This window comes from Sciurus carolinensis, chromosome 2 (genome assembly GCF_902686445.1).
Source record: "Sciurus carolinensis chromosome 2, mSciCar1.2, whole genome shotgun sequence".
Taxonomy (NCBI): Eukaryota; Metazoa; Chordata; class Mammalia; order Rodentia; family Sciuridae; genus Sciurus; species Sciurus carolinensis.
Window position 1 is genome coordinate 148,656,178 of NC_062214.1, and position 13,255 is coordinate 148,669,432.

Below are 13,255 nucleotides of genomic sequence, written 5' to 3' on the forward strand. Positions count from 1 at the left end.
GCTGTTCAGAGGACAAGAGAGTCCAGCAGAGTCACAAGAGCACTAAATGAATTCCTGCTCTCTTCAGGCCCCACCTCCTGCCGCCAGTCAAGCTTTGAGGAGACTTAGCGTCTCTCTCCTGCACTCAAGTGCCACAAAACACACACACCCACCACCATGACCGCTGTTATAGTCGCTGCTGCCGCCAGGCAAGTCCTTCCTTTGGGAAGGTGGGGGAGGGGCACGGGAACTATGATCCCTGGAGGTGGCACAAAGTGAAGGTTTCTTGGTACAAGCCAAGGAGCGAACTGAGGAAGGCAGGGAAGGGGAGTGGCAGATGCAGCACAGGGAGGACCAGAGCTTTCCCTTGCGGACTACCTTTCCTTACCCCAGCACTGTTCAGCCCAGGACAGAATGCACAGTAGAGAGTAAAGGATCACCCGCATTCATCCTCAAACATCCGCCTACTCTGCACTACACGTTGTCAGAGTTGGAGGACTCAAGATTCACTGGCACCCAAGACCATTCCGCAGTCAGTTCTAGGGTCTTAGGGGAAAGCTCTGTCATTTCCGCAAATACCAGTGGCTTTTGGCCCTGAGGCAGTCATTGACCTAGCCCTGCATTGCTGGAATCTAAACCCCAGAGTGAGACCAAAGACAACGTGCGCTGGATTTCCAGCACACATTCTAAGGGTATTGAAGCGGGGTCCCAAGCTGTGGGCGAGTCTTGGCCTGCTGTCCTCTCTAGGGTTGCCCCTTAACCTTAACCTCATACCATAACTTGAGAACATAAAAGTTCTTTTTCTCTGGGGCACCGCCTGCTTGTCCCAGGAGAGGGCTTAACATTTTAGCCCACTACTAGCCTCTGTGTGTGTGTGTGTGTGTGTGTGTGTGTGTGTGTGTTTTCAATGCCGAAAGCCAAGAGTGCCAACTGCTGACAGGCAAAGGAACCTGAATTTGCTTCTGAGGACTTCAACATCTTCCAATTAACAAGCTCACGCTTGTTAGTCCTAACCCTTCCAGATCTGGGTTTTCTGGCGAAGAGCTGAGATTGTGTTCCGGTTGCAGCGAGCTGATGTCCTGCCCTGGAGCGGAGACGCGCGGACTTGGTCGTCCGTTCATTCATGCATTTGCTCATCCATTCACACAAACATGTCCCTTAATTGTGTCTGGCACTGAGAATCTTGCCTGCTATTTCCCCTCCCCAAGTCAGTGCTCATGGCAACGGCTGGTGCAGAACGCAACTCAACTGTCACCCCACTTCCTGAGCCGGAAAATCAAGTCATGTAGGCATTCACAGAAAAAGAAAAAGGTGGAGAGGAGGAGGAGGCGGGCGTGGGTGGGGGGCGGAGAGGGGTGGGGAGACTTAGGGGGTCACATTCGATGCTTCCCTTCGGGGGAAACCGCGGCAACAACACCGCGGCATGAAAGGAGCCAAAGCATTATTAAATAAAAGACTGTTAGAGCTCATGTCCCCCGCGGGGATAAATCAAGTGCAAAGATACTCGTTCGCTGAAGTGCGATGCTGCCGGCTGGACCCAACTCTGAGCCCCGAGTCGAGGCGCCGGGGGAGCCGCTCGCAGCCCAATCCGCAGCGCGCTCGCTGCCTCCTTATCGCTCCCAATAACGTGATGAAGTGTAAATCAAATGCCACGCCGGGAGGGGCCCCGGAACGGCGCGAGTCGTGCATTTTAGCTCACCAGCCTATCTTGCCTAAGAATCACAAGGTCACGATAACGTCGCGATTCCACTCACCGTACACTCCTTGGCCAGAGATCCCCTCCAGGAGGACTGTCAGCAGCCACACGAGACCGTACACTAAATCCATCTTCACGTGAACATGAACATATCCAGCCCAGGGGGGACGCAGTGGGACCTTCCGGAGGCCGGCGGCCAGCCAGGAGCGCTCCACTCGCGCCCGGGCCGAGCCGAGGTGCCCGGGAACCGCTCGCCGAAGGAGGCAGCGCCGTCCGTCCGTCCTTCCCCGGCGGCGGCCGCGAGCGGAGCGCAGGAGCCCAGCACACCCCACACTCATACACACACACACACACACACACACGCACACACACACCACAATACCCTGACACACACACTCACACCGCACTCACACCGGGCGCCTGGGAAAATCGCAGACGCCGGGGAGGAGAAGGGGGCGGTGATGGGAAGGGGAGCCGCGAGGCGAAGTGTTCTTCAGGGAAGCGGGCTCCAGTCTCCGCAGCGCCGGCAGCGGCGGAGCGCTGGGTTGGCGGCGGGCGCGGGCAGGGGGCCCGGGGTACCGCGCGGTGAAGCCTGGCTTGGACAGCTGAGGAGCAGGAAGTGGCCTCTGACCCCGGGCACCGAGCAGGGCTATCTCGCCTGGGTTCTCCTTTACAAAGTAACTCGCGAAGGTCCCCAGAGGAGCGTCAAGCGGCGGCAGCGGCCCGCCCGCCTGCAGTCCGGAGCCCCCAGCCCTGCTGTCTTGCCTTCCCCCATTCCATCAGTTGCCATTGCAACGCCAATCCTGTTACTCGATACAGACTTGCATTGCCGAACCCGCAGAGGAGGAAGAGGAGGAGGAAGAAAAGGAGTAGGGCTAGGGAAACGGGGGTGGGGAGGAGGGAAAGGGAGGAGGGGAGGGAAGAAGGGTCCAACAGGGAGCGGAGTGTGCGTCTGGAGCTCCACCAGGCACCAGCCTCAGCTGCTACCGCCACCGCCACTGTTCTCAGAAATAGCCTTTAGCGCCCCGCCAGCGAAGAGGGTGCTCTGGCCGGCCGCGCCAATTCCAGGAGCCGAAAGCAGAGTCCAGGCAACGCCACTTGCAAGAGAGGGAGAATGTCAAGCACAGAACCGATCCGCACACACGTCTACGCGTGCCCACCGGCACTGCGCGCGTCCTCTTCGCTTCCGCGCCGCCCGCGTCAGGTGGAGGGGGTGGGGGCGGTCGGGACAAGCGGGAGTTTAGAGGAGGGAGCCGCAGAAGGGGTTCCCCGCCTGGACTAACGTAGTGCTGGCATCCAAAGGTGAACGCGGGAGCGGCCGCCTGCGGAGGGCACCCGGCTGCGTGGCTCCCGCTCGGGCCGCAGCTGCGGCAGAGGTGCCGGGGCTGGGAGGCGAGCGCCCCGGGCCGACGCTGGCCGGAATCCCTGGGTTTGCGCGGGGGTGCGCGCCGCGGAGGCGAAAGGAGGGAGGAGGCGGAGGGTGAAGCGGCGAAAGCGGAGCGCTGGCGGACGGGCTGCCGGGGAGGAAGGCTGTGTGTGGTCACGTTGTGCGCTACGTGCTGAGAGCGCGAGCTGCTAGCCGCAGCCCGGCGACGTCAAAGCGGGATGCGCGGCTCTGTCGCCTTCCTCCGCGCCTCCTCTGCTCCTCCTTCGCTCTGCCTTCCTGTATCAGCCGAGGAGCTCATCTGTATGGACAGCGCCGAGCGGCTCTGCGAGGCCAGCGGTGTCCTGCCTCCCGCCTACTCCGCCGAGGCCCTTCCCTGGCTCTACCGGAGCTCGGTGGGGGCTAACGCCTGTTATTTATTTCTGATGCCGCCGTTTGCGTTTGCACGCCGAAGGGCCAGCTACCACCTTAGACTCCCGGTAATTACATGACATGCTATCCCCTCCCCGCAGCCCAAGGTCCTCCAGGATCAGTTCTGCTTGGCTAGAGGGCAGAACAGGCCACAGTACTTGGAAGTGGCATCGTTTATTCCCCATTTCTACCTTTTAAGTGTATTTTTTTATGGTCATGACAACAGATGAAGGCTCGAGGAGCGGGGTGGGACACTAAGAGTTCAGAGATGAGTTTATTTTATATGTAACGTCTCCCAAAGTTAACTGCTTGGAAAATATTTTCCCTTTTGTGAAAGAAAGGGCTTTCATTGAGGCAGAGCTAACCTGAGGAGCTTAAAAAATTAATGGTTACAAAATCCAAAGCATCTTTAATTTACATTAGAACAGGGCTAAAACTCCTTCATTAAAAAACGATAGGGAAAATCTGGGAACATAGGAGTGGCTGTAATTTGTTTCTTTAATCAAAATAATTAGGGTTTATGCAGTTCACTTCGTTGAATGTATTCTTCACTGCTCAGAGGAGGGAAGTGACTGACATAGTTAAAAACATGCATTTATACATGTGTTACAAAAGTAATTGCTATGAAAAATATGAACACCTTATTAATTTATCTTTTCCCATAACAGACTGCTATAGCACACTGCAGGTCCCTCTCTTTATGCTCTGCTTCTGCTGGAGGGAAGGAATTCTAAGCACTAGAAAATGAATACCCCTCCTGTTCCACCAAGGTCCTTTTCGTCACTTAAGTGAATTGTGCATATTATTTTTATAAGGTGTGAGCTCTGAGTTTACAAGATGTGAGCAACCAAGACATTTAAAAGGGTCCCAGGGGATGCCTCTCACTGCTTTGAGAACCCCTTATTTATGAGATGCCACTTTCACTAGATGGCATGAAGTATCTCTAGAAGCAAAATTCAATGTGAGGTATTTCTGAAGGGAAATGACTGAAGCTGGCTTAGTGGTCACCTGTGGGGAAAATTTGTCTTATGTTTCTGCCTTTTATAAGTAGATCATTCCCTCACACTGCAGCACAACAGCTTCATGAACCACTAAACTGCAACTACTCTCAGATGGAAGCTCAGTAGTTCACCTCTATATGTGTACTGTCCTTTTCAACTCTTAGTTATGGAATCAGACTGGTTGATTGTTTGCAGTACTCTAGATTGGAATATTTTATCATCCCCAAAAGCCAGTGTATCAGTTTAACCAAGGAACCCAAAGTAAGTATATCTAGATTACTCTTCTTTTTATGTTCTATTAGTGTCTTATACACAACATTGGGATTCATTTTTACATAACCATATATGCATGAAATATAATTTATTCTATTTCAGTCCTTAGTTCATCTCTTTTTCCTTCCCTCCTCCCACCTTTATTCTACTAGCCTTCCTTCTATTTATTTATAAGTGCTTTTTTAAAAAAATCAGTGCTTTATATATACAAATAGAGGGGAAATTCACTGTGGTATATACCTAGTGTAATTTGGTCAATTTCATACCACAGTTCCTCTATTTTCCCAACCCTCATCCTTCCCCTCAATTCCTTTTCTCTACTCCACTGATCTTCCTTAAATTTTCATGGGATTCCTCACCCCCTTCTTTCCCCCTTATTTTGGTCAAGCTTCCACCTATAAGAGTAAACATTCGACCCTTGACTTTCTGAATCTGGCTTATTTCACTTAGCATGATGTTCTCTAGTTCCACCCATTGTGTATACATTTTCTTAATCCATTCATCTATTGATGGGCACCTGGGGCTGGTTCCATAAATTGGCTACTGTGGATTGTGCTGCCATAAATAATATTGTTCCTCTATCACTTTAGTGTACTAATTTTAGTTCTTTAGAATAAATATCAAGGAGTGAGATAACTGGGTCATATGATAGATTACTCTTCTTAACCTTCAACATTAGGACACAATCTTCAGGAGCACAGGGTCTTTCTTTTCTGTATAGTGCATATCTCTGCACAGGGAAGAACCATTTGCCATGGCTCCCTCAATAATTCTTGAGTGAAATATTTGAATTTTGGGAAAAATTAGAGAAAACAGTCATTTTGCAATTTTTAAAATTTTAGTTGAAATAAAAATTGAAGGAACAGCCAGATGCATCTACTCTCTTGCAGGTTTATCCTAAATATTGCACATTTAAGAATTTACAAGCATAATTTCTTTAAGAAGCACACATTCTAGTGAGCAGGATGTGTTGGTCAACACATGCACAATGACTTCTGTTGACACAATAAGTACTACAAATAAAGTCCTAAAGCACAGGTGAGGCAAATTTTACATGCAACCTTTAGTTGTATTATATAACAGAAGAAAAATTATTCTAAATTAATGTTTTTATTCCTATGAAAATACTATACATATTTTAGAAATAATGGACACTTCAGTAAACCCAAGGTATTTTTTCTTGATATTCAACTTTCATAGATTTCACTGACCAAACAAATATGATGTATGTAGCCATACCTAGCACTGGCTGTGTAAGGCCTCCAGGTGGAGAACCTGAGCTAAGCCTTAAGGACAGGCAGAAATGGTTTGCCATACAGAAGGCAGGTGCTTCTTGCCTTCAGAGTTCCAGAGACTGTTAAGGAATCAGGATATTTTATGTGGTCCAATCAGAGCAATGACCTACAGAAGTAGTACAAATAACTTTAGAGTTCATCAGTTTCTTGGATTTTCACACTGACTGTGGATATTACCTGGGACATAACACCCTAATCAAGCCCAAATTGTGTTACTTCCAGGATTCATTGTTGTACCTGTCATAGGTACAACATTATCATTTGTGATGACAGGTTACAAAAATTTAGGGACTCTGACAGCTTGAATTATCTTAATCAACTATTATGCTTTTATTGACTACAGTTTTAATATTTCTATCTCCATTCTTCAAAATGAGTGTGGTGTTTCAAGCTACGTAGTAGGTTAAAGGCAAGATCATGGATTCAGGTCACAAGATCCACCCAAGGTAAAAGGACAGAATAGGGAAAAACTAGTCACTCTGGAGGTACAGCTGAAGGCAAATTCAGACTACCAGTGACAAATCTGTCTTTTCTTTCCAATCTGGCCTCTTTACACAACACAAATGTCAAACCTTGTGTGTTATTTACATTTATTTCCAGTTCCCCTGCCAAACAGTTAAGTCACACAGACTCCCATATGCACTATTGTCTGGCCAGTTTATAAAAGCAAACAAGAATGTGAAAATCTATAGGTAAACTCTTTCGAATTCTACATGCTGACTTGTTGCTCCATACTTCCTTGCACTTGCTGTGTTTTTTTTAGTCACAGATACCTGGCCCAAACTGCAGCTTGCTAGGATTATATCCCACACTGGGATAGCTATATATCCTAAACCTGCAACCTGGTCCATTTGTCCTATCTGCTTCTGGTAATTCCAAAGCCTGCTAAATTATGCTCCATTGTTCTTTGGCTCAGATATACCCCTGAGGTCCCAAACTGTCACTTCCTTGTCCACTGTGCAAAGGATCAGATTGTTTTAAAGTTAATTCAGATTATAATAAAGTTTGATAAACGTCCCAAACTAGAACCACACTTGTAGTGTTCATTTTATGCTGTCCTGATAACAATTTTCTCTAGCCAAATCCCTGCCTACTTCATTTTATTTCCTATTATTTAGCAATAGCTACCAACATGCGAATTTAAAGTTTAAGCAACATCACACAGAACTTGCTGCTTCAGATGATAATGAAAGGCATGGAGCCTAGCATTGCATTGAGGTTTCCAGGTGCTGGTCATTTGCATGAGATGGGCGGGGCCAGTTGCTTCTAAGCAGCGCGACTCAGATACTGGTGTTAAGTGTGAAATGAGGATTTAGTATTGGGATCAGCGTTGTCCCCCTACAGGGCTTTAGTGCGAACAAAAAGGGGAATGAGAATGGTAACTGCTAATATTTGTAATAAGGAAGCAGGACATATCCCGCCTGTATGAACTAAGAGGTTAAAGAAAGAGATATAGCTTGAGGATGTAACAAAATGCCCAAAGAATAATTCCTGGACATCAAAAATTGAGGGTCCAAATAGAAAGGGAGGTGCCCAGCAGAGGCTGAATGTGTGGATGCCATTTTTAGAGAATGCCAAGGTAATCTGTAACCAGATGATGGGGCTAAGGTCTCAGAGATATTGTGGCTGCCACTGAGGATATCCGACCAACTGAGGAAAGTAGGAACAGAGGCAGGAAATAAAAGGCAAGGGCCTGGGTTTCCTTGATAATCTACCTTTCATTTGAAAGCAGTAGCCTCTTTCTGATAGTTTGCACTCATTGGGTCAGGGCATTCCTTCTCATCTGCTCTATTTCTTTGAAACCAAACATTGTAGTATTTAGCTCTGGACTTCAGAACTTTGTGAACCACTCACAATTTCTATACCAGTTTTTATCTGGAAATCATAATTAAAAAACTACTCTTACATATTACAGCTTTGGTAATTTTAGTAGCTTGCCCTAATTTCATGAACAGCCATAAGGCTGATTTGTTCAGAGGAGATCAGTGTAGGGTAGTATAACACAGTAGGTCAACATCTGAGCCTTAGCATCAAGCTGTCCTGGGTTTTAATATTTGGCATCAGTGTGATGTTGACATCTTCTTTTCCCATTATAGAAAAAGAGCAAATGTTTACTAAAGGGCTTTGAATAAAACAATGCATGTGAGATACCATAGCTCAGTACCTGCACATAGGGCTTAAGTAATATCATCATTGCTTTTAATATTTTTCTCAGTAACATTTGATCATCATAGGAGAGCATTACTGTATGGGACTAATAAATGATTTGCATTTCAGGATTAACTGACAGTTTAGAACCTCTAGTTTTGTAAGTATGATGAAGCTTTGCTTTATTTTCTTTTATTCTAAAGTTCATCTGCCCTACTTCTGTCCAGACACATTGAATTCTGAAGCTTCTCCACAGTTTTTCTGTAAGAGTTTGGTAGTTCAGTACTCAGGAACAGCTTAACTTCTTTGAAAAACTTGAAAATTTGAGAGCACAGTATTGTTTTAGGATTATTTTTGAAAGTGTTACATGCCTGGTTGTATTCTTGAGGAAGTCTACAACCTAAGTATTCATGCGGAGAAGTCCCTGCTTATCAGGATGTTTGGTTTACTGTTTTTAAAAAATAGAAAGAAAAGATTCTTACATGTTTAGATCACCAGTAGACCAAGACTAAGACCAGATTAAGATCAACATCAAAGTTAGATTAGAAATCATAAAGAAATCCACTGTTTCTGATGAACAAGTGATTTGATTAATCCACAGATAAGATATAAAGGACTAGCAGAAAGTAGAACAAAATTGTTCCACAAGATTGTACATTGGAGCAATTTACAGATGTGCTTGTAATAGGAAATAAAGGGTAGGAAATTTGGGTCCTAACCAGGAGATGGGTTTGAAATCTGCCATCACAACCCATATATAGAAATGTGACTTTTGACATTCTCTGTAATTAAACTTAACCTGCTATCAAGTTGCTGTCCTATCAGCTAAGGATTGAAAAAGGAAAAACAAAACAACAGCAAAAAAAAAAAAAACACCACAATATATTCTGGGTTGTATAATTGCCCAGTTTTTCTGGGTTTTTCTTACACCACACCAAGAGTGCTGGCTCTTGTTTTGTCCTGATTATGGGATGGGGTATCCCCTTCACCCAGTACTGCTGATTCCCACAGCATCTTCAGGTGTAACAGCATACCCTGCTGAAACCACAGCGCACATCTTCACCCACTGGCTTCAGGCGAGAAGAACTCAATGTCCTATCCCCTGGGTCACCACAAAGTTCTATCTCTCTCTCTCTCTTTCTCTGTCATACACACACACACACACACACACACACACACACACACACACGGGAAAACCAAAGAGTACTAGTTTTCATTTCCTCTTTACTGAATATACCATTTGACATTTCTTTTCCTTTGTAGATTCCTTTATTTGCACTCTTTGAGGCATTACAATAAAAGAGTTAAGGCAAGATTCAAAAACACAAACTTTCTATACCGTGGAATTGTTAAATGTGTAAGGCACATGTCCATGCCTGTCTTCCAATTTTGCTATCTCCTATCTATCCATCCATCCATCCCTTCTCTCTTGGAGGCTTCCTCTCCTTCACCATAAACTTTTTATAAGCCCCAACCACACCAAAGTAGTTTTCACCTTCCTCATAAAAGAAAAATGGACCTTACTCCAGTCTTTCATTCTCCCTACTCCCTAGTTTACAGAAAAAGAAAAAAGTAATAATGCTATGGTTTGAGTCCTCCAAGCTAGAGCACAACAATTTAAAGCACAGGTTTAGGAGTTCCCCTCAAAATATTTATTTTCTCTCAAATGTCTAACACTTCTTTTTTTCCCTGGTTTCTGCCTTGAAAACTTTCCTTTAATAAATGTATGACCCTAGAACTGCAAAAATGATCGGGAATCTGAAATAAGTGGAACACAGGATAATTTTTTAAAATACTATTTATGGCTGAACATCCTAGCCTTCTACAGATAAGTTAGTAAGGTGGAAGGAGCAGGACCTCCCTGTTTGGGGTGGCCTATGAAGGTCAAATATGGTTATGGAAACTAGGGAGTAGATCCAGAGGAGGGCAAGTCTGGGGTTGAGGGCATGGAAGGAAAACAGTGAAAAAAAGCACCTTGCAGGAGGGGGAAAAAAAACCCTAGGCAGGAAATTGATAATTTAAAGGTTGTAGAGGCAAGTGTCCAATTGTGTCAACAAATTAGAAGGGAAAAGATAATAACAGCCAGATAATTATGTAACCTGGTCACCCAGGGTGGGTTAACATGCAAGAATATGAGATAGACTATTTCAAGATGCGGAAACTAAGTCACAGAGGACATGTTAAGATATTTTTGCATTTATAGGAAAACGCATACTTACACAGTAAGTCTTTAATAAAGTACTGAATTTACTAGTAATTCTATTTAGAATTTGTTGTATTTATATTTGTACTTAAATTTATTTGAAATGTGCTGTAATACTTGGGTAAATTGGGAAGCTCCAGAATATCATAGAAATTATTACAAAAATTCACAGGAACTTACCTGTTCATCATCTGGGCCTGCATGTTTTGGGAACGCATTGTCCATTAATCCTGTTCAATTTATTCCATATTAGTAAAGTATATATTTCTTATGTACAATAGTTTTATGAATAGTGTAGTCTTAAAAATTTAATAAAGATATTCTTTAAAGGTGGTCTTATCACTTTTCTTATTCTCAAAACAGTACTTTTGTTTTCTTTATGTGTATATATCAGAGCATATGTTTTGTGTTTTTTCAAGATTCATCTTTTTTTTCTGTCTCTCCAAATGTGTCTTTTAATTGTACTGATTCTTTTTTTCTAATCATTTTTTTGTGTGTGTGTGTTTTCATCTCTAACGATTCCTTTGTTTTTAGTTTCCTTGGGATAAGTTTGGCATTCCAGTTGTAACTTAGATTGAGTAGTTTATTTTTATTCTTAACTGTTTACCAATCAATGTATTTACATTTATGCCTCAAGTCCTAAATGTAGAATTTGCTGTTTCGTTATATTTTTGACACATGTTTTCTTTTTAATAGTTTCCATATATACAGTAATATTTGCTATTTTTAATTCTTGGTTAATTAGGTTGCCACAGAGTATTTCTTAAATGTTTGCTTGTGATCAGTTACCTGCTGCGTTAAGTATAGCAAACTGGAGAAATGTAGACTATACCATTTCTGATTTTAAGTTTGTGGAATTTTCCCCTGTGGCCCTTCAGAAGACTTTTTCTAGGTAAATATTTTATGGATTTTGAAAATACCTTGCTAAAAGCAGGTAGTTTTGCACAAGTTTCACATATAAATGTAAATACATAAAACTAACCATAATAAGACTATTAATATGCTTCCTAATATATTTTGATGCCTGCCACACCCATGTATCTTGTCAATCATTACAGATGACAGGTTTAAGACCAGTTTTATTTTTCATGCATTAGTGATTGTTTTAGTCAGCTCTGACCAAAAGACCTGAGAAGAAACATTTTACAAGAGGAAAAGTTTATTTTGGAGCTCACAGTTTCAGAGGTCTTAGTCTATACACAGCAGACTTCATTCTTTGGGGTTGGAGTGAGGCAGAGCCATGGTGAAAGGGTGTGGCAGAGGAAAGTGGCTTAGAACATGGGACCAGGAAGCAGAGAGACTCCAGCTTCAGGGACAAGCCCCCAGTAGCCCATCTCTTCCAGCCACACCCTACCTACCTTTGGTTACCACTCAGTTAATCCCTATCAAGGGATTCATTTACTAAATGGGTTAAGCTTCTTATAACCCAATTATTTCACCTTTAAACCTTCTTGCATTGTCTCACACATTAGCTTTTAACACCTCATATCTAAACTATAACAGAGGTATTTGCTGTATTTTCCTATATTACATACATTTGTGTATTCTCATTTATTCTTATTCTTTGTTCTATGAGTCTTGGGAATTATTCCCATACTTTTGAATCATGGACTGCTTTGATTTTCCACAGAAGTAAGAATTCATTCCAGAGTCAAATGGAGATTTTAATTTTATCACTGATTTATAACTTTTCTTGAAACCCTTTGATAATGAATTTATTGCTCTCTTTACTTCAATTCATTTCATTTTCTGTTTACATCCTCCTCTGTCTCTGAGAAGGTCATCAGCCCTGTTAAAAGCTCAAATTTTCTTCTAGATCTGGCAGTAAATTACTGTAAGTGATGAGCTCTTACTCGATTGCTGCAGAATTCTTTATTAGTCCAATTCTAATTATTATTTTTAAAGAGAGCTTATATCTATGAGGACTTAATTTTTAATAACAGAACAATTGGATTTCTCAAGTCCTATGCTTTTGTGTGTGTGTGTGTGGTCTGAAATTCTCAGAGTTATAAACTGAGGGTAGGTTATTGTAGCTTTAGCAAGGAGCAGGTCATGCAATTATCTTTACCTCTGGGAATTTTTCCTACTATTTGCATAATCTGATTTTCTGGTTCTAAATCAATATGGTAAGCAAATATAGTTCTCAGCATACTGCAGCAGAAGTTTTTATACCTGTTCCTTCTTCAGTACTCATTTGTAATAATACTTTTCAGAAAGTATGTATTATGTGACTTCTTTTGCATAGTGTTCCTGAAAACTGAAGAGGGATGGCTGCTTAATATTTGGTTAGTACAGACTCTCAAAGTTGGGGAATGTATAAATTACTTCCTTAATTTTTTCCAAGAAACCTCTTGACTTTAGTCAAAGGCTAAAGTCAGAATAGATCGGTACATTGGTTTCTCTTCTTTCTTTCCTACCATCCTTCTCCTTAGCCCTACCTTCAACAATTTCCATTATTATTTTAAGTATATCAATCCATTCCCGATTCTAGCCTATGGTTAAGGATCTGTTTTACTTGCTTTTTAATTTTTGTCTTTTTCTATATTTTATTTCCATACAGAGAGAAGAGTACATTAATGACATCTCAACCAGATGTCATTTGAATGCAGATTATCACACTTAAATTTTTAGGTTGCTTTCAGTTGAAGCCATTCTTTCTATTTCCAGTCTTAGGCAACATAGAATAAGAGAATTGTTTCTTATATTGTCTTTGGTAGCCATAAAGAATTTTCCTTTGCCAGAAGTCAATTAATGCATATAAACACAAGTGATAATTTCCAGTAATTGGATTCTATTCAGTTAAGTGTGCCAACAAAATATTTGTTCCAAGACACTGTTTAAGTCACCCACAGTCACCAAGTGAGC

At 42.9% G+C, this 13,255-nt stretch overlaps 1 protein-coding gene across 1 annotated transcript in view; it reads right to left on the reverse strand.

Annotated features, from left to right (window-relative positions):
• Mdga2 (MAM domain containing glycosylphosphatidylinositol anchor 2) overlaps positions 1-2,892 on the reverse strand; it is a 757,479-nt gene extending 754,587 nt beyond the window's left edge. The window contains exon 1 of the mRNA XM_047541595.1: positions 1,734-2,892. Within this exon, the coding sequence (XP_047397551.1) occupies positions 1,734-2,013 (280 nt within the window). The 5' untranslated portion in view covers positions 2,014-2,892. The remainder of the gene's footprint in view (positions 1-1,733) is intronic.
• Between the last annotated feature and the right edge of the window lie 10,363 nt (positions 2,893-13,255).